The sequence below is a fragment of the Xyrauchen texanus genome, chromosome 46 (assembly GCF_025860055.1).
Source record: "Xyrauchen texanus isolate HMW12.3.18 chromosome 46, RBS_HiC_50CHRs, whole genome shotgun sequence".
Taxonomy (NCBI): Eukaryota; Metazoa; Chordata; class Actinopteri; order Cypriniformes; family Catostomidae; genus Xyrauchen; species Xyrauchen texanus.
In genome coordinates this window covers 7317167-7344951 of record NC_068321.1, presented here as the reverse complement: position 1 = coordinate 7344951, position 27785 = coordinate 7317167, and the positions used below count along the sequence as shown (strand labels likewise).

The window sequence follows — 27785 nt, the reverse complement described above, 5'->3', positions numbered from 1 at the left end:
TCTCACACAATATCCGTTTACCTGGATTTAAGTGAACAAACACTCATGAACATAATTGCACATTCACCACACTGTAATTGCACAACATGTAAGCATGCCGTTAGTAATTTGCATAACTAGGGTTTGAAAATTAGTGAGGGGTGCTAAGGCTTGTACCAAAATTACCGTTTTTACCAATGAAGTTGTGAAACATTGGCTACTAAAATCAATGAAATAGCAGAGGTTTAATCATAGCCAGTATTAGCATATTTGACATATTTCATACTGTATTCTGTACAACAGGTGGTGTACTAGTGTAGTGTGCAACTGTTTTTGAACATTTCAATTAATGTCAATATGAGCATAAGGGCCAGAATAAGACTCCTTAGTGCCCGTAGGCATGAAGATGTAGAGTTGAGGAACAAACAGAAATTGCGAAACTTTCCTTTGAGATAACTTTGTTGTTGCCACGCTTGACAGCTCATAAAACCGAATCATTGATTGATCTGTACTCAAATCTCAGGAGGTTTTTATTTCTAATTGGAGAGATTTTTACATTGGATAGTACTTAAAAAAAAAAAAAGATAATTCCAGTGATTCGTATCTTTGGATGGAAACCCACCACAGCAGTGTATCTATACAATAATTTCTCATCCAATGATAATAAACGACTGTGTTTGGTCAATCTTGATCAGTGCTGAGAAAAGTAGCAGGTGCCACGTGACAGTATGTGCGGATTATGCCATCTTAATTAATGATGTTAAAACCTTTTGAATAAATATTAAAGATTCAATGTACTGCACTTTATGTGAACTTGTCAGATATAAACTGACCTAAGGCAATTCAAAAATAAAAAAAATAAAATAAAAAAAGTGCAGTCGTATAGTTTCAATATAAAATTATATCGAAGTCCCGTCATTTTTGTAACACTCAAATGCGTTTTTCAGGAGCCTTGATACCAAAAGTATCTTTCTTATTCATTTTCTCCATAGGCATTTTAGAAAATTCATAAGTAAAGAGCTTTAAGCCTTCAATTAAACCAACAAGCTTTGAATTGATATTAACTTTCCAAAATTGTATTGAAAGCAAAACAAATAAATAATAAAAAATAAAAAACATCTGGAAATAAATTGAAAAGGTTATTTGTACTTATGAAGGAATTAATGAACAACTAATTAAATAAAGCATTGCAAATTATAAAATTGAATCAGGTTTTTGTGTTTTTAATTTTTAATTAATATAATTTTAATATTTTCTTATCAGAAAACTCCACTATTGTCTTTTAGGTTCTAATGCTACAACATCCCATTTTAAATATTGTTAAATAGGTTGCTAATGTTATCTAACTAGCCTTTATTAGCCTGCAAAAAGCCATTCAAGTCAATTTTACTACATTTCCATCTGTTGCAGGATATCTGCCCTGTTCTCCTGTTCTAATCTTTTCTATTTGCAAAAGTAATGTTTGGGAGTCTAACATTTATATTTCATAATGACACACTAAAGCTGAAAATATAAATAACCAATTTAAGACAAATGCTTTTGTGAAACATCTTAAGATTTTTGCACAGTATTATATATATAATATAATTAGAAATATAACTATTTATACTTATTTAATCATTATATATTAAATTATTGTTATTTGAGGGACTTTCACAGTTAATATTTATGTATGTGATGAATTTGTTTAATCGGCACAATGTAATTAATTCAATAAAATGTTTTAATTGATTTTATATATATATATATATATGTGTGTGTGTGTGTGTTTTAAATTTTATGCAAAATGTCTGATTCGTAGAGGTACCTTCTGGGATTCAAATGCCTTGCGGAGTTTCAGGTAATTTGTGAGGGCTCTCATAGCGATTGGTAGTCTGCCAATGACCTTCAGATCAATGGGACGTTTGTGTGCTGACGTGATGAAGGTGTTCATCCACCAGTATGTGCTTTTAGATAGCAGGTTCACAAACGGCTGAAGGAAACGGACCCCAAGGTCCTGTAAATCCTCTGGAGGCTTCACTTCAGTGGCATGTTCATAACACACATATCGCTGGAGAAAAAAAGAGAAAACATTGCAAAAATTTAGAAATAGGTTGATAGGGGCCTCGGTAGCTCAGCGAGTATTGATGCTGACTACCACCCCTGGGGTCACAAGTTTGTGTGTTGGGTGTGTTGAGTGACTCCAGACAGGTCTCCTAAGCAACCAAATTGGCCCGGTTGCTAGGGAGGGTAGAGTCACATGGGTAACCTCCTTGTGGTCGCTATTAGTGGTTCTCGCACTCAATGGGGTGTGTGGTAAGTTGTGCGTGGATCGCGGAGAGTAGCATGAGCCTCCACATGCTGTGAGTCTCCGCGGTGTCATGCACGACGAGCCACATGATAAGATGCGTGGATTGACTGTCTCAGAAGTGGAGGCAACTTAGATTTGTCCCCCACCACCCGGATTGAGGCGAGTAACCGCTCCACCATGGGGACCTACTAAGTAGTGGGAATCGGGCATTACAAATTGGGAGAAAAGGGGATAAAAAAAAAAAGAAATAGGTTGATAAAGATATACAGGGCATTTATCACATACTACTTTACACATTGCACACACACACACTTTGTATACTGTTCATCTTACATCAAAGAAAGTGCATGACAGCCAATTACAACATATTTGAAGTTTAAAGGGCTAGTTCGCCCCATTAGTAAACCCGTTTGAGTTTCTTCCATGGAACACAAAAGAAAATGTTTTTCTTCAGCCTAACATTTTTACAAAAATAAAAATCAAGCAAAAAATTAAATATACTGACTAGGCAAAGATTACAGTAATTAAGTTAGCATTTAATTTATGAAAAGTCTATATAACATAGCAGCTCAATATGGTGATGGCACCTCATAGTTTGCCTCTTATATAAACAATTAGGCTGGTAAATAATGCACTTTAAGAAATGTTCCAACAGGACACTTGAAATATTGTGTGGATGCTAATAGTCATGGGAAATAACAAACTATGGAGACCATGTGACCTGACGCTGAAGAAAAACGGGTCGCATTTTGGCAGCACATGATTAGATGGAGATGATGGGCTAAAGCACTGGACTTTCACTTTTACTTTCACATTCATCTTCATTTGTTTTTTTCGATTCATATTCTTTGTGCATATCATCACCTACTGGGCAGGGAGGAGAATGTTTGGTAAAAAAGGACATAAATATTGATCTGTTTCTCACACACACTTATCATATCACTTCTGAAGACATGGATTAAACCACTGGAGTCATATGGATTACTTTTATGCCGTCTTTATGTGATATTTGGAGCTTCAAAGTTCTGGCAATTATTCACTTGAATTGTATGGACCTACAGAGCTGAGTTGTTCTTCTAAAAATCCTCATTTGTGTTCAGCAGAAGAAAACAGTCATACACACCTGGGATAGCATGAGGGTGAGTAAATGATGAGAATTTTCATTTGGGTGAACTATTCCTTTAAACCAGGGGTCCCCAAACTACGGCCCGTGGGCCGAATACGGCCCGCCCCCACATTTGGACCGGCCCTCTGAACAATGCCATGCAGAGAAATATTTTTACAATTTAATTTTAAATATGTTTTAATCATATCATATTTGTATTTGATAATACATATTGGCTTTCAAAATAAAATTTCCCTTAGTTATAATTATTAAAGTAGCCAAATTATTTGTTAGATTCACCCGGATTAACGTTCCATCGTGATCGAGCGGGTGCACGCGATCCAGCAAGAAAATGTAAAGTGACAACAAAATGGCCAAACGGTTGGGAAAGAGAAAAGTTGATTCAGAATGCAGGGTATTTAACCAAAAGTGGACAAGTGATTATTTTTTTGTTCAATGCAAAGAAATGGCTGTTCGCCTCATCTGTCAAGAAACAGTCTCCGTGTTCAAAGAATACAATCTGCGCCGACACTATGAAACCCGCCACAGAGACAAGTATGCAAGTTTACAAGGCCAAATGAGAGCAGACAAAGTGTCGAAGCTAAAAAGTGGACTATCTGCTCAGCAAAATACGTTTGTACGGCAAACCCAGTTGAACCAGTCATCCATTTGAGCTAGCTTTCAGGTAGCTAAACTGATTTCAACCTGCGGTAGGCCATTCAGTGATGGTGAGTTCGTAAAGAAATGTATGAATGCTGTTACGGAGGAGGTGTGCCCCGATAAGAAAGACGTCTTAAATGCGGTGAGTCTGTCCGCAAGTACAATCACCAGACGAATTGAAGAAATGGGGTATAATGTATATGCCCAGCTGAAGGAAAAAGTGAAAGAATTAGATTTTTTTGCATTAGCGCTGGATGAAAGTAATGACGTGCAGGACACGGCACAGCTGCTCATTTTTCTTCGCGGAGTTAGCTCAAACTTTGAAGTGTCCGAGGAGCTGGCAGCCCTAAAAAGTCTCAAAGGTACTACGACAGGGGAGGATATTTTTGGAAAGTGTGCAAAACGATAGAAGAGTTGGATCTAGACTGGTCTAAGCTGGCCAGCATCACGACTGACGGAGCTCCTAGTATGGTTGGCGCGTCAAGGGGACTGATAGGACGCATGAATAGAGAAATGGAGGAAAGAGGTCTCATGCCCCCTTTACAAGTACACTGCCTAATTCACCAGCAAGCACTGTGCTGCAAAGTTCTGAAGTGGGAATCGATTATGAAAGTGGTGGTGTCATGTATAAACTTCATCAGAGCAAACGGACTTAAACACAGGCAGTTCCAAGTCTTTCTGTCCGAGCTAGAGTCTTCTCACGGAGATGTGCTTTACCACACAGAAGTCCGACGGTTAAGCCGGGGCAGAGTTTTGAGGCGTTTTTACGAGCTGCTACCCGAAATCAATGTTTTTCTTCTGACAAAGGGTAAAACTGGCCCAGACCTGATCGACACAAAATGGAAATGGGACCTCGCCTTTTTAACAGATGTGACAGAAATGTTGAATGGCCTCAACGTGCAGCTCCAAGGCAAGGGGAAACTAATATGTGACATGTATTCCCACATAAAAGCATTTGAGGTGAAACTAGCACTGCTTGTGGGACAAGTCCAAAAGCAAGACTTCACCCATCTCCCTGTTACCCAAAGCCTCTCAGCTGAGAAACCAGTGGTCCCATTCCCAGCTGAAAAGTCAGTGGAAGCGCTGGAAATGCTGAAGGCGGAGTGTGATGTGCGATTCCGTGAGCTACATGTCCACGCTAAAGAAATCCGCCTTTTTCAGAACCCTTTTGCTGCTGACATTGACGAAGCCCTGCCTTCTTATCAGTTTGAGTTGGCTGAGTTACAGAACTGTGATGTTTTGAAAGACGCGTTTAAGCCCAACAGTCTCATTGAATTCTATACTGCCCTCCCTAACGAGACCTACCCAAACATCAGAAGGAATGCAATGAAGATGTCCACACTTTTTGACAGCACATATATCTGTGAGCAAACCTTTTCACGCATGAAACTGATGAAAAATCCGATGAGATCAAGACTCACTGATGAACATTTGCATCAGTCTTTGAGACTGGCTGTGACAGGAATGGAACCTGACATTGGACTTCTCACCAGCCAGAAACAAGCCCATAGTTCACACTGATTAGCCTAATACGCATGAGTAAGTAAATAATTTGATTTCAATAGCAATGAATATGAAAAAATATCATTACGATAGTAATAATGCTCTTTTAATAGGCTATATGTCACTTGATATGTATAGTGCATAAATAATAAATTAATCTAGCATTAGGAGGCATAATACTGTAAATCCATTTAAAATCATAAAAACATCTCCACAATAAATCACTCCGGCCCATGCCATTTTCTGTTAGACTACGGCCCTCCATTATAGAAAGGAAAAATGATGTGGCCCTCATAGAAAAAAGTTTGGGGACCCCTGCTTTAAACTCTCTATAAACATTAAACACTGATGTGCATGTTTATAATACAACCTACCTCTGTATTCTGACAGTGCATTCAGTTGAATAAAGCAGAATTTTGTAATATCCAAGGCTACAGCATGAATGTGTTATATGTAGATCACACACATATATATATATATATATATATATATATATATAATTTAAAGAATGTTGGAAGGATGTTTAAATCATGACCTAATTTACATTTCTAGCTAAACTATTCTTTTAAGGTTTAAAAGATGGCCCATTCTCCCATACTGACTGATTTTCTCAGTTTCAGACACTGCAAACAGACACACTAACAATATTTACCCTCCTTAGGATGACATTGATCTCCACAGCTAATAGCAGGCCGTACAGCAGAGTCAGTAAGCCGGTTATCCCGAACCGCAGCTGTCTCAGCCCGATGCCATGCTCTGTGTACTTGGCAAACTTGATTGATTTTGTGACAAACGCCAAAACCCAGTAAATAAGCAAAGCTGTGAAATATAAAAAAATTAACTAGAATAAGTATTAGAAATACTCATAACAATGCCTGCATGGATTTAGCATTTGATAATGCTTTGTTGGGAGTGTAATACTTTCAGCTTCGTTTAACATAATATCATACTTCAACATGAAATTAAGTCAACATAAAATCAAAACTGACCCTATTTATGTGCTTAATACACATTCCTGGTGTTATTGTAGCATCATTCTGGTTTGGAACGCCCAATTGTGCTTTCCAATTTTCCTTAGGAAGTCTTTCACAAACATCCTGTTTCACTTGGAAATTGAGTTTGCTTTCCATCATATTACAAAAAGAAAATGGGTTGGGAATGCCATTTCATGTTGACTTAAACCTATACATCAGAATTCAGAATTAAACCTATAAAAACTTCCACCAATAATCAGGGTAAGCTTAACCACCATAGTACAAAGCATCGTTGAAGAAATTAACTAGCTAGTCATGACTGTTTCCCCAAAAACGTATTAACTATGACGCACATCCATCGTTCAAACCATGCTGGTTCAACACCATAGAGCTGTCATTAATGATGTCTCCACAATGTCTGCGGAGATCAAATGGATATCAAATTAAAATATTTTTATGTTACACTAAAGCTGCTGAAGACATGAAATCGTGTGCACTATGTAATGAGATGGGTTTTCCTCTACTTCAGATCTTGGGATTCCCCCGACACATTTGAGCACATACGCACTCTTCAAAGGGTGCGTTCCATTTAGAAGTGATCAGCCCTATGCCCTATTCCCTTTAAAGCCTTTACTATCCACTGTGAGAGCATTTGGGGCTCCAAAATAACATTCATTTGGAACTTACTATTTAAGCCATTTAAAAAAAAATAAAAATTAAGATTAAAAAAAGTGTGCAGATTCTTTAGGGCCTTCTCTTATTACAAATTGTCAGTAAAAATAATCAATAAAATATTTTACAAAACAAACACTGCAGATCAATCTTGTTATTACTGTAAAACGTACATTTTGCAGTTCACATTACTTTTCTCCAGAAAACCCATTTCCAAGAAATCTGAGAAGGTTTTACAACACATTCTCTGCACACATTAATCCTAAAAGGTGTCAGGATCTCAGCTGGTTTGCTCAGCATGCTGAATTTTAAAATGGCTTTTCACTTCTCACTTCAGATGTTACAAGATGATAAATGTGGTTTAGAGGTTTTTCTAGAGGCCCCCGCTGTCCTCAAAAATATTACGACAGAGGAAAGCGATTACAGGGCTTACTGCAGCCAATATGGCTACTTCGATCTCTTGATAACTTTCTGAAGTTAATGGAATTGTATGTCATTGTAGGAAAACGGCATTCAACTATAAAGGACCATGAGTCTGAAATAGTGCAATGCAGATCACACTTCTGGTTCAATGTTTTTAAGATATGCATCTATACTCACAGGGCTCTATGTTGATGGCAATTCTATGAGTTAATAAAGCTGTAGCAATCCCTCTCATTCTTGCAAAACAATACCTTAATAACAGTATTACAATTACTCTTGCACTATGCCACTTTTTAAAGTGTGATTTGCCATATATAAATGTGCATGACTTGTGCAAATAACAGAACAAATGAATCAAATTAATGCATGGTATAGAATCCACGTTTGAAGCATTTCACTAAATAACAAACAAACCACACTATAAAGCCAAGACTCACTCATCAGTAGTTTGGGGAAGTTGGAGGTCTCTATATTATGGTAGAAGATTATTGATGTGATAGCAGCCATGAAGGCCAGACATGATGGCATATAGAGGTGCAGGTGGACAGACTGGTTAAACCTGAGAAAAATAGATAGAGAAAGATTGTTGAAGAGCCATTGACAGATAAGATTGTCCGAGACGATGCAAATGAGAAATCTTTTAAAAATCTAGTTAAATGTGACTTTTAAAATGTAAATTTGTGTAACCATCAACTTAAAAGTATTAAATACTTCCCTTGAATACACATACAACTTAAATCAACAATTTCAAAAAAGTTTTCAAACATATTTTGTATGTTAAAAAGTATTTTGTGTGTCTATGGCAAATATTAAGATTAGTATAGTAGAATGCCCTTCTGAATTTGACATCCACACTGCTGGTTCAGGATTTCTTCCTTGAGTTACTTCAGTGTTTAATGTCGGTGGTCAAAACAGCTTTCTGTGCTTTAGCACCACCAGCTGCACTGGTTCTGGTAACTGCAATGGCTTCTGACCATAGACTGTAAAAAAAGATGGACGACGCCCATTCGCTCTTTTCCATTGGTGAGAACTGAAGCCGCAAGTGTCCCTATATGGTGCTGACATCTTGGGACTTGAGTCTGCGCAGTTGCGATTTCGGGACCAGACCTGCGCAGTAGTGAGCAGGAAGTAAAGCCGCGAAATCAAGGCTCCGCCCTCACTCTCGCTGAATCAATCGCAAGCACACGCCCCTGCACTTTTGACTTTTGACTTATGACGGTGTGAAATAATTAATTATAGAAATTTAGATATTAAATTTAAAGCTCCAATCTCCTCAGTCCTCCGAAGATCCCGAAAAAAAGTCAGTTGGTGCTTCAGTGACTACTTCGCTCAGAGAACCTGTCAATCACAGCTGTCAATCATGATGTCACAGCACCGTTTTTTTATAGCATCAAATAACTAACTAAAAACAAACTTATTTTGAAAACAAACACTTGAAATTACATCAACGTGATGAAACTACAGTAAATGACAGAAACTATCTTTGGAAAAAAGATATGTGAAGTGTAATTTAATTGTTTAGTTGGTCTCATGTTGAATAACATGGGGAGGCGGGGTTTATGACCTATAGTAGGACCAGTCACAGGGGAGCGATCGAGACGTTTTGGCTTCACTTTTGAGGGCTTGTGCGGCACACTTGCTTCTGACACGTGACCTAAAGCTTATATATTATCAACAATTCTTTTAATCCTAACGGATGCGGTATGTAGCTTCTAATTTCTTAAACAACCAAGTGGTCATGGAAAAGACTTTACTGTGTTTCAGAAGGGGCAAATTATTGGCATGCATCAAGCAAAGAAAAAAACAAAGGAGCTTGCTGAAATCACTGGAATTGGGTTAAGAACTGACCAACATATTCTCTTAAACTTTATTCTTAAAACCTGGAAGGATAGTGGTAAACCGTCAGCGTTGCGGAAAAAATCTTGAAAGATCACGATCGGAGATCACTAAAACGCTTGGTCACATCGTAAAAAAGGAACAGCAGAACTCACAGCCATGTTTAATAGTGAAAGTGTGAGCATTTCCACACACAAGATGTGACGAGAACTTACAGGATTGGGACAAAACAGCTGTTTCCACAAGAAAGCCACATGTTAGAGAGGCTAATCGGGAAAAAATGTGCTTCAATTTGCTAGGGAGCATGATGATTGGACTGTGAAGCAATGGAAAAAGGTCATGTGGTCTGATGAGTGCAGATTTACCCTATTCCAAAGCGATTGGCATGTCAGCGTAAGAAGAGAAGCACATGAACTGATGCACCCATCAAGCATAGTGCCCACTTTATATGTTTCTGGAGGCAGTGTTACGATCTGGGGTTGCTTCAGTTGGTCTGGTCTAGGCTCAACACCATTATGCACAATAAAATGATGTCAGCTGACCACCTGAATGTACTGAATGACCAGGTTATCCCATCAATAGATTTTATCTTCCATGACAGCAAGGGCATATTCCAGGACAACAATGCAAAGATTCATCAAATTGTGAAAGAGTGGTTCAGGGAGCATGAGGAATCATTTTGTCACGTGAATTGGCCACCACGGGGTCCTGACCTTAACCCCATTGAAAGTCTTTGGGATGTGCTGGAGAACAATTTACGGAGCGGTTCGACTCTCCCGTCATCAACACAAGATCTCAGCCAAAAACTGGATGGATATAAAACGATGTGACATTGCAGAAGGTTGCTGAAACAATGCCTAATCAAAGCTAAATGCGGTCCAACGAAATATTAGAGGCAGGCAGTTTATTTCTGAACAACCAAAAAGAGTGTCACCTAATTGATCCAGAAATAGATTGTTTTCAACATTTTCAATTTCAACCAAAGAGTATGATAAATAAATAATTTTCATAAATGAGATAGGAAAATACAATTACAACAAAAATAACTTCAGCAGTACCATGGTAAAGATATTGTAATACCACAGTAGCATGTTACTAAATTATTATAATATTCCACATGTATCATGGTATTTACATGTAAAAAACCAGTGTATTTTAGAGCATAAACAGGCAGCCAGACAAAATAGATAGACAGACCGGACAGATAGACAGATAGATCTCACCCATCAGACACGATGCCCTCAGCGATCTCACACACGATGACGAAGAGCAGGATGAAGGTGAGGATCCAGCGGAGGTTGTGTCCAGGGAAGTGCAGCCAAGTGCTATGATGGATGTGCACCTTGGAGCTCTGACTTCCCCAGCCTACAGTACAATGATTAAAACATTTGTACATCACTTGCAGCACCAACCCATATTTCTCTCTGACAGAAAGCAAAGCAAACATTACTTGAGGAATAAATTGTTTGTTCATACATCATCCCTAGAAGCCAACATGCTGAAATATGTGTATCTTATTATTTGATCATACACAAATGTGCTTGTAGAGTTTTCACAATAATACAGGATATTAGGTACGTGGGGAAGCTGATTCCAAAACAACAACAACAACACGTATTGCATTTTAAAGAAGCTGTAAGCAATTTTAAATACCACTCATGAATAGTCCCTACTACCTGACAAGTATCACTGAATAATTTGTGTCTCTGTGACAGCCTAGGCACTGTAAATAATAAAAACAAAAACGAATCTGACCATAGCCTGCACATGTTGGCCAATCAGAAAAGTTGGAGGCGGCTCTTTGCCAATGGCATGAGTTTGGGGTGGGACTACCTTCTTTATCCCACCCCATCCAAGGGGGCATGGCTAATCCAATGGCTCAGCTCCTGGAAGCTCTTGAATGGCTAAATCACTTAAAATGTGTCCCAAATGATACACTATGCACTCAGCCATGTAGTCAGAGCCGTAGCTAGTGGGTAGAAAGATGGTAATGATTCTAGGGGCCCAAAGGTTGAGGGGCTCCACAACAAATTCTGAAGTGTATTTTTTTATAGCAAAGGGGCCCAGAGCAATATACAGTCAGGGGGCCCAGATTACTGTGCTTCATAGCATGGTAATCTTTAATCTGTAATCCACTTTGCTATTGAAAAATACAGTTTAGAATTTGATGTGGACCTGGACATTTGGGCCCCTAGAATCATTACCACATTTCTCCCCTTACATTTCTCACATGTAGTGTATACATTTTCAAAGTGTAGTATCGTCCCAAATGGAACACTTAACAGATTTCTACTACATGGAAACATTTGCCGTTTAACAGCTGATGGATGTGATGTTTCAAACACAAGTGATGTGTTGTCGCTAGCTTAAGTGTGTTAGACAACATACAAGTTCAATACTTGCATCTTAAACAACGTACATATTAACACAGGTGTGATGATTCACAAGCATTGAACACTGACGTTTCACTAGCTGCTACATTCTTCATTATTTATAACTGTTTTGTCAGACTAGCAGCGCAGCCAGGTAACTCCACCCCTTCTGCTATGTATGTGCGCTGATTACATGAAGTGTCCAACATTCCACACTCCGTTTTGACATTTAAAAAAAGTGCATCATCTGGGTATTTAAAGTAAAATGAAAACATACTACTCGCACTATTTACACTACAAATTCACTTACAGATTTTAAGAACTAAATCATTTAAATGAAGATCATATTTGTACCCTGCCCCATTGCAAAGAATAAAAGAGTTGGGGTCAGGTTTTTTTGGTAGTGTAAATTTCATTAATGAAATCTATGACAAAAAACATGTTCGTCGATGAACTATTTTTCCATGAAAAACAAGTAGATGACGAGACGGCACCGACGTCATTAAACACTAACTGTGACTATATCAACATGCAAAATTGTTGACGAGACTATAACGTAGTTTAAAAAAATAAAACCTTTACCAAAACCTCTCTTTATTTTCGTTGGAAAAACAGAGGAGACAAAATAATATGTTATTTGTCAGTTTTCCTGTTTCCAATATCCTGTTCATTGGATGGCATGAGCAGCAATTTCCTTTCCTGTGCTGCGTGCGGCTTATCAGGACTAAACAAGCACAGTGAGGAGTACCTTTCAAGTAGTTTACAGAAGGCTGCGAACGCTGCGTCAATGGTGACAGCAACAGTTGGACTTGGGAGAAAGAGATGATGGTATGCAGGCTAACCACAAAAGAAATTGAGGTAGATTAACGTCTTGGTGGTAATGGTAGGTTGTATTTTTTTAAGCTATATCAAGACAACTAGTGACAACTATATTAGACAACTTAATAAGCTATATTAAGAAAAGGCGGTGGCGTTACATTAAGTAGGCTGTGCTTTATAGCTAATCCGAATTTATTAAGATAACAGGCTAGCAAATTGTTGTGAAGGAGCTGGAAATCAGCGGCAAAGGTAACGTAGGATCGAGTATAGACCAATGACCAATTATGTATTTGGCATGTATTGGGTGACAAAGCTACGTTTATTTGTCCTTCACATTAAAATTAATTTGATTTGGAATCAAAATGAAACTGAATATGCTGTAAAAACTAATTGCCTACAAAGACATACCTCAAAAAAGGTGTCTGCATTAATATGCCTCCATAGCCTACATAAAGTACTTTGTGAGTATAATACCACCTAGTTTTGATTGTGTAGAGTTTTCTTTTTCTGGATACTCAGAGGTTGTGTTATTAAGTTAAAATCATAGCAATGATTTAGTGCAACACTTGGATTTCTTGATGTTGCATCTGTCTAAATGTGACTAATATATGACTAAAATAATAACAGTTTTCATTGACTAAAACTAGACTGAAATACTGAGGGTTTTCTTTGACTAAGACAAAGCTAAAATGCCCAGACAAATAAAACTTGACTAAAAAAATAGGATAAGGTTGACTAAATGTGATAAAATCTAACAAGGACATTTGACACAAATACTAAATTACTAAAAGACTATAAGACCAATAGCTGACAAAATTAACAGTATCGTTTGGCTTGTCATTTTAGTTCACTTGCATATTAGTGGAATGGTTTAATGTTGGTCTGACTTTTCTTTTATGGCAAAGGCAGCTTCTAGTAACTCTAAAATAAAATTGAATCCCACAGGGGGTACAGAATATACTGCATCCAAAACTCCCTATATGGTTGTCCAAACCACGTTTCGGTCAAATCACTGCTGAAGCGCAAATCAATTATGCAGTGTTTATCTTTGCAATGAATGATCCAAATGTTCAAATATGAATTTCAAAATGCTTAATAATTATTTCCTGTCTTGTTTCTCTGTTCTTTCCACAAATGAAACATCCTCCTAAATGGTGCGGTAAGCCTTAATAAGGGGGCAAACATAAACCTGCTTTTGACTCTTAATTAATCTGAGTGAAATCTAATGGGGTGTTTAAACCTTCCATTCATTTGTTTTTTGAAACAACAAGCATGTTCTAGTGCTCACCTGGCTGTTACACTCACCGATGAAGAGGATTGGAAAGGTGATGAAGAGCAGGAAGACGTGTGGCACCACTGTAAGAGCATCCAGGAAGCATCCATTGTTTAGGATACCGGCATCCACGTTGTATGCGGCTGAGTTGTTGTCGTTGCCACAGAATGCCAAGGACATGGTGGAATCGGGTCTCTGAGGGGAGCCGATAGAGGAAAGGCAGAGATAGAATAAGTGAGAGAGGAAAAGAAGAGGGGGAAAGAGACAATTTCAGAGCATAATCTGTCCCCTGAGCAAACAGATGCTGGCTGCCGAAAAGTGTTACATCCTTGCTGTAGGTGGACGATTTAAGCCAAAGTGAGTCTCAGCACAGGTAGAGCGCAAAAACTGGTCCAGTTCTGCATGGGATCAGGACATCCAAACAGCTCCTCTTCAACAGGGGGACGCCTGCATTGCATTCCAACGGCAAAGCCACGGCTAACGGGCATGCTTTTAATAACTGCAGCTTAATGACAGGCAAAAAACAAAAAGCACCTCTATTGGTGCGCAAACAAGCGCATGATGTGGACTACCTCTGCTGCGGTTTCTGTGATCAATGTGATGAAGTGCTGACCTTGTTGGAGGATAGCTGTATGGCGGAGTGTGTGTATGAAAGGCAGAGAGTATATGTGAGAGAGAGAGAGAGACAGGATTATGGATAGAGGGGAGGGGAGGAGATAGCAGGAGAGGACTTGCATTGTAAGCAGCATCAAAAGCTGATACACACGTCATGGCACGAGACATCACACATGTTAATGAGCACTGAACTGACTCATTGTTATCAGGACTAATCTAATTGGATTTGCTGGAACTTCAAGAGGAAAAGAGAACCTATGGGGAGGTGAAAGGACAACTGGCTATGTAACTGACACAAAGGAGTGGTAAACACTTTGTTAAATTGGTTATTGGCCGATATTTTTAAAATGGCCAAATGTGGCAGATTAAACTGTCTGATTTTTTTTTGTATATAATTACATAGAGACACATTATTAGTGGAGCTTGTTAACTTTAAATTTCTTTTTTTAAAAAGGACATGACTAGCGGACTATCGCCGTAAAAAAAAAAAAAAACACTCAAAGACTTACAATGACACCAGACACTTTTAGGGAAGAAAAAGTATAATAATAAAATGATGCTTTGGTGCCTGGACCTCTAATGAAGCATTCCAGAGCTTAACAGATGTAATAATTGTGAAATTCAAAAACTTGCTGTTTTGAGAATAAACACATCCTGGATGCATTTTTGCATCCATCTGCACTATATATATTTAATTGTTGGTCTATGTAATCATGCGCTAGACGGACATCTTTAACTGCTATGATGCATTTCCAGCTATGTGTGCGGTAAGAACGATACAAACTCAACTTTTAAAAAAACCCATCTGTTCTGCTTCATTCCATTTCTGACACTATTGGGAGAACCGCATCGCACCCAGCGCAAACATACTGTGAATACCAGCGTCTCTGCATTGGCCTCTGTTAAAGCATCCAAACATCAGGAAATATTGACTGAAGTTTAACAAATTTCCTGATCGCATCGGTGAAGGATGAGTTTTGTGTGCGTCATGTTTCACCGTGGATTGTATTATGTGTGTTTAGCACATTTCTACATGGATTGCTTGTTAACCAGTCACAATATGATCTAAAGTAATATTCCGGGTTCAATACAAGTTAAGCTCAATCAACAGTATTTGTGGTATAATTTTGATTACCACAACAATTCATTTTGACCCTTTAAAAAGAGCAAAAATCTGTGTTACAGTGAGGCACTTGCAATGGAAATTAATGGGGTCAATCTGTAAACATTTAAATATTCACTGTTTCAAAAGTATAGAAACAAGACGTAAACAATATGTGAGTTACAATGATTTTAGTGTGACAAAATTGTTTACTAACGTTTCCTGTGTAAAATCTTGGCCAATTTTACAATTCCGCTGCCATCACGACTTAATGTCAACACAACCTAAAATGGCGCTTTAAACAACTTTACAGCTCAAATACATGAGTTTTAACAGAATAATTAATGTAAGTGCTTTTACAAAATGATAAGCTTCACATTTCTGTCTTTAAACCTTCTAAACATTGGCCACATAGATCTTATTCAACTCCATCACAATCCATTGAAGAGACTGTTAGTGTTGTCAAAAATATCGATATTTCGATAAATATCGATACTGAAATATCTGAACGGTACCAATACTAATTTCCCTAAGTATCGATACTAGCCGAGCTGTCACTTTCACTTCTCTCCAAAGGCGCGTTGACAAACACCACACACACTCGCACTCCTCTCATTCGCTCTGGTTAAATAGCAAAAGTGAAGTGAATGTAAAGATGGCGAGTGAATGCGGCGCCCCCGCGACCAGTTTTGTTTGACAAAGAACACAGCAGGAGTGCTATCTGCAAATATTTTTGATATGAAGCCAGACATCCCAAGTCTCCCGGAAGTTCCGGAGTCTCCGCATATTGATAGCTTCTCCCTGATGCCCGCAATTTAGTTCAAATCTCCCGAATCTATAGCGCACATGCGAGACAGAACATACTGCACGCATAACATAGATAGCGCGCACACAACATACATAAGCGCGCACGGCAGAGAGGGAGAGAGCGAGAGACCTTATGAAAGCTAGTCAACCCCAACCCCCTGACGTTTAAGTATCTTTTGTTGACATTGAGATTTGATTTGACTTGGAAATACAAAAGATTGCACTTTTTATTTACTTGCACTTTATTGGTTTTTGAATGTATGGCAATCTGAGAGGCTTTTGAACAAGTGCAATACCTCAGGACATTTTGTTCATGTAAAATATACCTCATTGTCATGTTCTAGACAGTTCTACCCTCTTAATATTGTGGCAGTTTTTTTCTCTGTGGTATCGAAAATGGTATCGAATATCGATATTTTTCAAGGTATCGCATCGAAGTTAGAAATTCTAGTATCGTGACAACACTAGAGACTGTCAGTTTATCCCTCAAAGCCTCGTTGTCATTCCCATTAAAAATCAGGGATGGCGCTGCTGTGAATAAGGTCTTCACTTCAATTGTAAGTGCCTCACTGAAGCCTCTATTTTTGCTTTTTTGTAAAGAAAAGGAGGGTAATAAATATTATGCCACAAATGCTGTCGATTCAGTTTAACTAGTATTGAACCAGGAATATTCCTTCAAGCTTAAGTTTGCAAAGGAACGGATATTGAAAGATGGGGCAGTTAAAAACACTTAGACACAACCGCAAAATTTTAAGTTACCAATTCCATTCATGGGTGTTTCATATGTAATGACTGTTTGATATTAATAGTTTATGGTACTGCAGTGCTTGAGTGAACAGTTTGATATGATTGGATGCAATGTGTTGGATGAGCATTGTTTGTAACCCTGAATTTTTTTTTTATGTTATTATTATTATCTTGAGGCTTGTTCATTCTCTTCCGATTTTGTTTAAAATATGGCTGTATTCGATGGGCTACACAATATTAGCCAATCATAACATTGGGCATTAACGTTGAAGTTTAAAGGAGACACTGAGGTCAAAACTGTGCATTTCAGACAGAGGGCAGAGACAGGGTGGAACATTTTCATATTTTATTAAATTATGACTGTTTTGGTGCAAAATAGAAAAACTTTACTAACATTATAAGTGGACCCCAGGGAAAATAATAAAATTATTTAAAAAACTTGAGAAAATCAAGATTTTGACAAATCAAGATTTTGGTAAATGAAGGTACATTTCTAGTTGCAACATTATTTTTACTTAAGACCTTTGTTTTGTGGACAGAAAAAAATTGCTTTATATCATGTAACCCACCTGGGTAATGGGTAAATGAAAATGGGTAAAATGTGAATTTTCAGATGGGGCTACATTGAGAGACCCATATCTCTGGATTCAACCATACAGGGCCTTAAAATTAAGAAACAAAAAGTGAAGTTTGTTCAGAACCAGAATCAAAAATGATATTACATTTGTATTAATACTTCTGGAGTTATAGAAACTCCAACTTTGGAAAAACAACACCAGACAAATAATTTTTTTTATTTATTTAATATACTTTTTGGACTCTATCTCTGTTTAAAAATAAAACAATGACACAGCCACCTTTCTAAGTTTTTCTTTTTTTTTACCTTTTGTTTTGCTCTAAAATTATAGGCAAACATTTTTATTTTGACCCCCCCTCTACAAAATAATGTATTACTCAGTAAATATTGATCCATTTCATTTAATATATTGGATTTCATAATCCTCATTTATGTATATTTATATAAAAAAATGGGATATCAAAAACAACATCTGGAGCCAGGGACCTCTGGTTGAGTTGACGGAATGACCATATAGTGGACGATATATGGATAAAAAATCCCATCTATACTGAGAGAGGGACCTGGACCATATCTGGGACTAGAATATCATAGGTGTTCTATAACATTTCTAAGTGACTGGAAGATTTTCGTCAAGCAGGCGATAAATGGCAAAAAAATCCTGCAAATTAACATTAAAGGAGGAACCAGAGCAACATATAGGGATCTGAATATCTTGTGGTGGCCTATTCTGAAATTCCCCCAGTAAGCAGTAACTGGGTCTGGGCAGTAAAATGTGCCCGCCATGATCATGTGAGCTCATTGTGCACTTCCGGGAAGAAAGGTACGGGGGCGGGGTGCCGCCGTGAATGGCGTTGGGGCCCCGGAACCAATCGTAGAACCGTAAGGGTTCAGGTGGAAGCAGAGGATTCCACTCCAGCCCGACACTCGCAGTCGCCCGGGCAAGCATGGCCGTCAGCTGCGCATGGTGTCAGACTGAACCAGCCCGATCTCCGATGCTGTGATCAAAAGCTTATCCTCTTTGCAAGCTGTGAATGAGATTGCGAACTCGCTCTAAGACAAGCCGGCGGTTCCATCGCAGAACTCACTGGGGCAAATGAGTGTGCTGGGGAATGGGAGGTCCGCGGGGGGTTTCCCGGCAGAGCGGCTCACATTGAAATCCCCAAATCGCTCCCAGTGCTAACCTACGCAGCCTAAAACCCATAGGTTGAAGGACCGCGGCGGAGAGCACGAGTGCAACATTGCCATAATTATGCTCTTGCAGTGACAACATGACCCGTCCGCGAACGCTGTCAGCACATCGGCAGCGCCCAGCACGTGAGGCAGTGATCGTGGCCATGGGAAGCGGAGAGGTAATGATGACAACCAGGAAATATACACAAACGGAAAGGCATCTTTAAAAAGATGCTCTCCATGAGTGCCACTCTTTTAGATGGGAAATATACTCTTATAGAGGAAGAATATACTAATTTAAGCTGCTGAAGCACCCAGGGGCATTCTCTGCGCTCAACCAGTGCAAGAGGGGGAGAAGCCGCTGTAGAGGTGAATGGACCGGCAGAGGAATTCAGCTCGCTTAAACACAACCGCTCGGCTCTGAAGAACAAATCTGAATGAGTGGTTGCATTCCAGACTTTTGCAGATCTAAATGTTCTTCCTCTGTTTTCATAAACAATAACCCTACATTGTATGTTTTATTTTCAAAGTAAAGTTAAATTAAACCTATTTGTTATGCGAGGGTGTTTGGCAAATTATGTTCTTTAGCCAGATCTTAAAAAGGAATTTATGGCCAGACCTTAAAAAATATGAATGAAATACTCTTGACTATTTAAATAAATGTATTACAGTAATTCGAATTTGTGAGAATATGTGCTTAATTATCATGAAAATGTCACAATGCTAAAAATCTTGATCCTAAAATTGTATTAATTTTCTTTATGCAAAACATTATTTCATATTATTATTATTGTTGTTTTTTTGTTGTTGTTTGTTTAGTGTGTGTGTGTGTGCGATTCACCTAAATAATGTTCTCTGTACCTCAAATTATACTGTACCATGAAAGAGGCCAAGGCTAGTCATATGCTAATACACTTTGATACAGATGAGACACCATGAGCAAAAAAAAAAAAAAATTTCATCTCCATATTTCTTTCTTTCTTTCTAACATACATCCACACACGTAGCCTTGCATTACGCAAGCGAAAAGAGAAATGATTTCTGGCTTAAGTATATTGATTTTTTGATCATTTGGCTTCATAAACAGATGAGGCTTTCCATTGACATCACTGCGCATGAGCTGCTACAGCCACTAAATTCTCCAGCATCTGTTTGTCCGTCCGTCACTACCAACAAAAGCGTTACAATACTAAAGATATGTCCAAGTTAGTTATTAAACCGGTTAAATTGGATAAACTTGCAATGATAAAGCTTTCAGTAAATGGTTAAGTACATATTTCCTTGACGTAGTAGCCAAATGTGTAAAAAAAAAATATAAAAAATAAACCTCATGAAGCTTTCCTAACAACTTCAGGAAAGAAATCGTCGAAATATAAACAAAAAGAAAATGAAACAGACACTAAAATATGACACTGAGTGCTTAGAGGTTCGTTACCAGTGTGTTTGTGATCAAGAAGTTTCTACATTACTAACAGCGACCATTGTTTAGCCTATAAATCAAAAGATGCATTTGCATACCGGTCTGTAGCGCGTGATCATCATCCCGAAATTCCAGTTCTTCACAAAACCGCCACCTCAAGTGATGATCCTAAACTCACTTCTAGGCGTCCAAAATAAGCTTCCTCACACGGAAATAGGTTCATAGTCAAAAATAACTGATATTTGTCCGCGGTTGTGCCATGGGTACCGAGTTTATCCTAGGAGGAACTAACCAAGGTGCTGCTGATATGTGTTGAATTTACCGAACATCGATTTGAAAGATGCTCATGGAATCCACTTCATTCAGTCGTCACGTAGACAACACACGCTCAACCATAACAATGCGACTACCTGTCTGTCAATTACACAGAATACGACAATGTAATGCTATTAATTTATTAAGCGTAAAACTCAATTTAACGGGAAACAAAGAGCGTATATTGGTAATAGCATTTCAAATACATGCAGCCTAATCAGATTGGGTGAAATGCAGATTTTTTTTTTTTTATCGTTTTAGATTAATAGAACTTTAAATACTGCATTCGAATAACACAAATCCAGCAAGTGACCCACTAATCATTCGCTACTGGTCTGGTGGCACATTAACCAAATTCGACAGGTGTGTAATTGTTACTAGTGAAAATTGGCCAATCAGGATGGCAGATGAGGATGTCGTCACAACAGCATAATACTACCTCCTACTTGTGACCAAAAACAAAGGTTTTTTTTATTTCAGGACCTAACAAGTACATCATGTAGACATAAAAATCAACAATGACACATATTTCTTATTACATCTTTATTGTTTTGAAATCAACAACAATATATATCCTAAATAGTTTTTCAGTGAATCATTGTGTATTTCTAAAACTTGCTTTTGCATATGCTTGGTTTATTAAGCTCGTAAATAATTGTATTTGTTTAATAAGTCAAGTGAATCATGTGTTTTGCTAAATTATAAACACTGCTAAGGAATGTTTCTTGATTTCCATGCAAGCATCTTCTATTCAGTGCAATCCTGGTCCTTAAAAGAACGTCCTATAAAAAGAGAGACAGAATTATAAAAGTCAGTATGATTGGAAGGGATCTTGAGCAATATTGAAACACACATTAAAAGTTGAAGAACGCATATGAAAAGGAAAAGTAATTATACAATAAAGCAATGTATTAATTAGCAGGTTGCTATATATAAAACCAATATACAAACATGAAACAAGACTATGGCACTGCATTGGTTCACACAGAATGTGAATAAAATATTACTAACTGCTGCGCCCAGCAGGCAATTACATGTAGTGCAGAATAAAGTGCCTTCAAGCAATAATGATGCTCAAATGTACTAATCCCTCCATATAGGCTTTCAAGCACAAACCTTTGTTTTAGTCTCAGAATTTGAACCAGTGGCAGACCCTTTCATGAATATAGACCAAAATTGTTAAACAGAGCTTACATGCTGTAGCAAAAGGACAGATCAAAGGAGCAATAATCAATGCACAAATCATGACATGTAACAGTCCCTTTGAACAACATCAGTCAGAACAACTGCACATGATTTTGACCACAGAACGCAATAGCACTTTTTGAGCACTACCTTTCAACAATGGAACATTGAATACTTTTAGTAACTTATATCAAGCGGGAATCATTTATTTTTATTAGAACACCAAATTCCAATTATTTTGGATGGCACAGTTGGTTTTCCACAGAGATGGGTGGGATTAACAAAGAGAGTGTCACATGTACATGATGCAAACGTTCACTGCAGAAGTATATGGGAGGTTTGGGGAGTTTTTCTTTTTTTCTTTTTTTTTTTTACCACTGGGGTAGTGGCTGATCAGGGCGGCGGATGGGGGGACCTCATCTGTAGGACGTAGCCCTGTCTGTACACAGAGGCACTGCCCTGGAAAACCTTTTTCTTTGCAGAGGGTCTGACTGATGCTGCTTTAGGGCTGAAGGCATACAGCAGATGATAGGTTCACAATGGAGAGACTTTAACACTATAGATTGCTTATTTCACTGAGCATAATGGAAACAGACCACATAATAGAGCTGGATTAAAGTGAATTGACATTATTGGAGCTGTCATTGTGTGTGTGTGGTGGTGGTGGTGGTGGTGGTGGTGCCCCCCCCCCATTAGGGATCGTATATATAAAGGAAATGTAACTATACGTACACTTCATCTTCATATTCCTTTGGTGGAGAAACTGCAATCACCAGGTCGATCCAATCCTGCACACACACACACATAAACAGACAAACATCAATCAATCAAGACTTTCACATGTGGGTGATTGATTCAAACGAAACCTGTCAAGACCTTTTCCTGGTCATACTCCAAAATCAAAAGAAACTTATATTTTGCACATAAAAAAATTAAGCCTATTTTCAGAGCCTTTAAAATAGTTTAAATAGTTTTAATAACATTTACGCATATTGTATCCCACAATTCTCATTACCGCAATGTTAAAAAAATTGCATAGGGGTACTTCTTTGGTACTGCCCTTTATTTACACTGATTTACATTTTAAAAAATCATTGTACAGCAGCATATTGTTATTGTAATACCATATAAAAATGACTGTGTTACGGTAATGAGCAATCATCATTGAACACAATGGGAATAGTCATAATTAACAGTATACAGTCATAATAATAATTTTTATTTGAATATTTTATATTGTTTATAATATAAAAATTATATATTACATAATAATATAACCATAAATATGTTCCCTTTACAAAAAGCTACACTTCTGATGCTGCGCTGGAAGCGCTTTGGGAACACCTTCATGTGTGTGACCAGCTATGAATATGTGTAACACGTCACTGAACATTGACCGGAATTTATAGCCTCTGCCAGTGTAATCATTGGATGCACCTGGGGCTGGGCTATAAATAGATGTGTCACCGGAGCTTCGTCAGATTCTTTGTATTCCGAGATCAGTCTGTGTGTGTGTGTTTATACGAGCCTGTCAAACTTTCTTTCCTCTGTTAGGAGTTAGAATTGGTTAGGCAGTGCGCAGTGAACCTTTTCTCCTTTCACTTCTTTCTTAAAAAGAGAGAGAATGAAAGTCAGAGCAAACGATGTGTATTCCCTTGTTTACGCTCTATGGCCGAGAGGGACACGCATCAGTTTTGCTTTGTTTGTTTGGGTGAAGAGCATGCTGCTCTCGCGTTGGAGCGCGGCAGGTGCGAGCATTGCGATCTGCTTTCGGGCAAAATCCTTCCCGCTCTCCTCGCTTACTTCCGGGAGTCAGCGCCCACACTTTATTCGTGGGGCTCTCTCTCATGGATCTGGCTGAGCGAGACACGGGTTCGTCCCTTTCCCTCACTCTCCCCCCAGATCCAGCTGATCCTTCTCATAAGCCTGAACGCTCCAAACAAGAAGACAAATTTCTGTCTGGTGGCCAAAATGAATAAATAAAAGAGGGAAGGGAATGCTATAGCAGTCCCTTCCTTTTTTTTCCATGACCTCCATAACAAGTATTCTCATTCATGGAGGAATCCTTATACTTCCTGTGTCTTCGTGCCCTCGACATTGACATATTCGACTATCGTGGGTGCTGAAGCTCGGGGGGATTCGGTGATGCCGCCGGTAGATGGTTATCGTCACTTAAAAAAGCTCCCCACAAAGCTTTGCAGAATTACCTCCATCTTAGTGGGGAGGGCTTATCAAGCAGCGGGTCAGGCTGGTGCTGCTCTGCACACGATGGCAGTGTTACAGGCGTACCAGGCTGACCTGCTGAAGGACCTGAATGCAAGTACCGCTTCGCCTACTGGCCTATTCGGGGATGCTATGAACACAGTTATCTCCAGGTTCCAAGAGGTGGAAAGCCACAAGGAAGCCTTTGGGCAGTTTCTTCCTCGCCGCACTCAGGGGGTGGGCCCGTCGGCCACCCAGACCCACCTCAGTCCTTCTAGAAGGGAGGCTCAGAAGCAAAGCGTTGCCCTCAGCCGCCCCCAAAGCAAGACCTCAGGACACCAATTTCTAAGAGAAAGAAACCCTGATGGTCTTGCACTTAATCTTGTGGGGGTAGCTCCCCTCGGAACGGGGCGCGTGCTTTTCGCCCCTCCCGGTACCCCCACGAAACCTCTCCATTCCCGCCACCTATAGTGTTTCGGGAGGTAAAGTTGGGTGTTTCGCTGCTTCCTGCATTTATCCAGGACACGGAACACTCAACACCCCCTCAGCAGGAAGTCTTAAATTAATACCCATCTCAGAGTACCTAGCAGAGTGGAAACTTCTGCCAGATATTTTTTACTACCGTAAACCGGAGCAGGCATTTCTACTGTCGTAAGAACTGCGAAATCTCTCGGTCTAAGGGGCCATAGAACATGTTCCCCTTCGAGAGAAAGAGTCAGGTTATTACAGCGAATACTTCCTGGTTCCCAAGAAGGGTGGGGGGTTGTGTCTGACCTTAGATCTTCAAGGCTTGAACTGCCCAGTCAGAGTGTTGAAGTCCAAGATGCTAACTATCAAGACGATCGTGTCACAAGCCCAACATCACGTATGGCTGGTCACCATCGATCTCATGGACGCATATCTTCATATAGAAATTCCGCCACAGCACAGGAAGTTCTTGAGGTTCGCTTTCGGGGGGCGAAGCCTTCCAGTATCGGGTTCTTCCATTCAGCCTAGCCCTATTAACCCGCACATTCATGAAATGCATGGATGCAGCACTGGCTCCTTTACGACTCCGGGGCATCCGCATTCTGAATTACATAGACGACTGGCTGATCCTAGCGTAGTTCCAAGAACTGGCAGTTCAGCACAGGGATATTGTCTTAGCTCATCTGGTATCTCCGGGTCTGAGACTCAACGTCAAAAGAGCGTTCTCTCTCTCACCCAGGGAATCACTTATCTGGAGGTTATATGGAATTCAATCACGATGCAGGCACAATTGTCTCCCGCACGAATCATTTCCAATCAGAACACCATGAGCAAGTTCAGGCTAGGTCAAGGTTGCACTGCTCGTCAGTATCAACGAATACTAGGTCTCATGGCGTCTGCGTCCGCAGTCATCCCTTTGGGCCTTCTGCACATGAGACCGTTCCAGCTATGGCTAAAAGCCAGGGGGTTTCATCCAAGGGCCGGTCCCCTAAGGCAAATAAAGGTTACGCGCTGCGGGCTTCGTTCCCTTTCTATGTGGTTCAGACCCCGGTTTCTTACCTTGGATCCCACTCTAGGTGCGTCTCGTCGTCGCAGGCTGCTACTGCTCCCTTCCTGACAGGCTGGGTAGCGGTCTTAAGTGGTCGTCCAGCTCAAGGGGAATGGGAGGGTCGTAAGCTCGGTTGTCACAATAACTGTTTCCAGTTGATAGCTGAATTTCTGGCCCTGAAATACTTCCTCCAGAGGCTGCCATGTGCGGGTGGGCAATACAGCAGGAGTCTATTACATAAACCATCAAGGAGGTCCACGTTCCCATCAGCTGAACTTCTGGCACGTCTTATTCTCCTTGGGGCCCAGGGCAAGCTCAGGGCAGTTTATATCCCTGGATGCCCATCAGTAGGAGCAGATTTACTGTCCAGACAGAAAATACCGACGGGGGAGTGGAAACTCCACCCCGAGGTAGTGGAACAAATCTGGGTGAGATTTTACAGGGCAGAAGAGGACCTCTTCACCTCTATGAACAGCGCAATGTCTCCTCTACTTCTCCCTGAGTCACCCAGCCCCCCCCTGGGGCTGGACGCGGTGGCGCATACATGGCCCAGAATGCGCCTGTATGCATTTCCCTCTACTAAAAGTTCATAATGCAGATCCAGTTAACTGCCAGATTGCTTTCTCTGCTCCCGGGAGTCTTGGCCAGAGTTCGCCAGCAAGGGTCTTGCCTCATACTGATAGCGCCGCGCTGGCTGAACAGGGTATGGTTCTCTGAGTTAATATCTCTCCTCGATGGCTCGCCTTGGGCGATTCCGAACAGGAAGGAACTTCTTTCTCAGGCACAGGGGACAATACTTCATCCCCGACCCGAATTGTGGAACCTTTCATGCTTGGCTCCTGAAGGGTACCAACTGAGGTACACAGGGCTTTCTCCTGAGGTTATCGAGACCATTTTAAGTGCTAGGGCTCCCTCCACTTGGAACAAATCTGGGTGACATTTTACAGGGCAGAAGAGGACCTCTTCGCCTCTATGAACAGCGCAACGTCTCCTCTACTTCTCCCTGAGTCACCCAGCCCCCCCCTGGGGCCGGATGCGGTGGCGCATACATGGCCCAGAATGCGCCTGTATGCGTTTCCCTCTACTAAAAGTTCATAATGCAGATCCAGTTAACTGCCAGATTGCGTCAGTTCTGGACTTTCTGCAATAAGAACTGTCAGCAGGCACATGCCCCGCCACTCTCAGGGTCTATGTGGCCACCATTTCGGCTTGCCACGCCTTGATGGACGGGGTGCCCTTTGGGAGGCATCCTCTACTCGCTCGCTTCATTCGTGGAGCCATGTGACTGTGGCCTCCTACTAGGACCAGGATCTCTTCATAGGACTTAGCAATAGTCCTTGAGGGTCTGGTTGAGACCCCCTTTGAACCTCTAGAGTCAGCATCTGACAGACTTCTGACTCTCAAGATGGTTTCTCTTATGGCGATTACCTCTCTAAAGAGAATTGGGGATCTACAGGCTCTGTCTGTTTTGCCAGCCTGTTTAGAGTTTGCCCCAGGAATGATCAAAGCAATTTTTCACCCTCATCCTGACTACCTGCCTAACGTGCCTTTCGCGACCCTACATCCGGTCACTCTCTAAGCCTTCTGCTCCCCGCCATTTGCAACGAGCAGCAAAAACTTCACAGACTGTGTCCAATCTGTGCCCTTTAGACTTATGTCCACCACACTAGCCACTGGCGTAAGTCAGGGCAACTATTCGTTTGCCATGGGAGCCGCAACCGGGGGGTGGCCACCTCCAAGCAGACTATGTCGCATTGAGTGAGGAACGCTACTGCCCTGGCCTACGAGGCGCGCGGTCAAGCTTATCCAGTAAGTATCAGGGCTCACTCTACCAGAGGGCTCGCCTCCTCTAAAGCCTTGGCTAGAAGTCTCCCTCTGCAACAATTTTGTGATGCGGCAGGTTGGTCCTTTCCGCACACATTCATTAGATTCTATAGTTTAGATGTTCATGCAACTCCGGGCTCTTATGTCCTTGAGTCGACATCTCAAGCTCGGGTCTGAGACCTCTCATGTTCTTGTGAGCACACTACACAACCGTAGGGGGTCCAGACAGCCTCAGTGCGGTGGCATGGGTATTCTCGTTCCCAAAGTGCTTCCAGCGCAGCATCAGAAGTGTTGATTTTTGTAAAGGGAATGTCTCGGGTTACTTAAATGTAACCCTTGTTCCCTGATAAAAGCGGAAAGAGATGCTCGCCTGGAGCGGTCAGGGCCAGGGGAAGA

At 40.2% G+C, this 27785-nt stretch overlaps 2 protein-coding genes across 3 annotated transcripts in view; both read right to left on the bottom strand.

Annotated features, from left to right (window-relative positions):
* LOC127638414 (ATP-binding cassette sub-family C member 8-like) overlaps positions 1–20526 on the bottom strand; it is a 101376-nt gene extending 80850 nt beyond the window's left edge. The window contains exons 1-6 of the mRNA XM_052119935.1: positions 20446–20526; positions 13939–14101; positions 10666–10807; positions 8044–8165; positions 6190–6356; positions 1787–2029 (exon numbers count right to left, since the gene is read on the bottom strand). Of these exons, the coding sequence (XP_051975895.1) occupies positions 1787–2029; positions 6190–6356; positions 8044–8165; positions 10666–10807; positions 13939–14101; positions 20446–20469 (861 nt within the window). The 5' untranslated portion in view covers positions 20470–20526. The remainder of the gene's footprint in view (positions 1–1786; positions 2030–6189; positions 6357–8043; positions 8166–10665; positions 10808–13938; positions 14102–20445) is intronic.
* Positions 20527–21206: 680 nt separating this feature from the next.
* ush1c (Usher syndrome 1C) overlaps positions 21207–27785 on the bottom strand; it is a 31328-nt gene continuing 24749 nt past the window's right edge. The window contains exons 20-21 of one of the 2 annotated variants that reach the window (XM_052119934.1): positions 22580–22635; positions 21207–21444 (exon numbers count right to left, since the gene is read on the bottom strand). In XM_052119934.1, the coding sequence (XP_051975894.1) occupies positions 21432–21444; positions 22580–22635 (69 nt within the window). In that variant the 3' untranslated portion in view covers positions 21207–21431. Of the gene's footprint in view, positions 21445–21782; positions 21817–22579; positions 22636–27785 lie in introns of those variants that run through there. The other variant, XM_052119933.1, reaches the window with a different exon arrangement.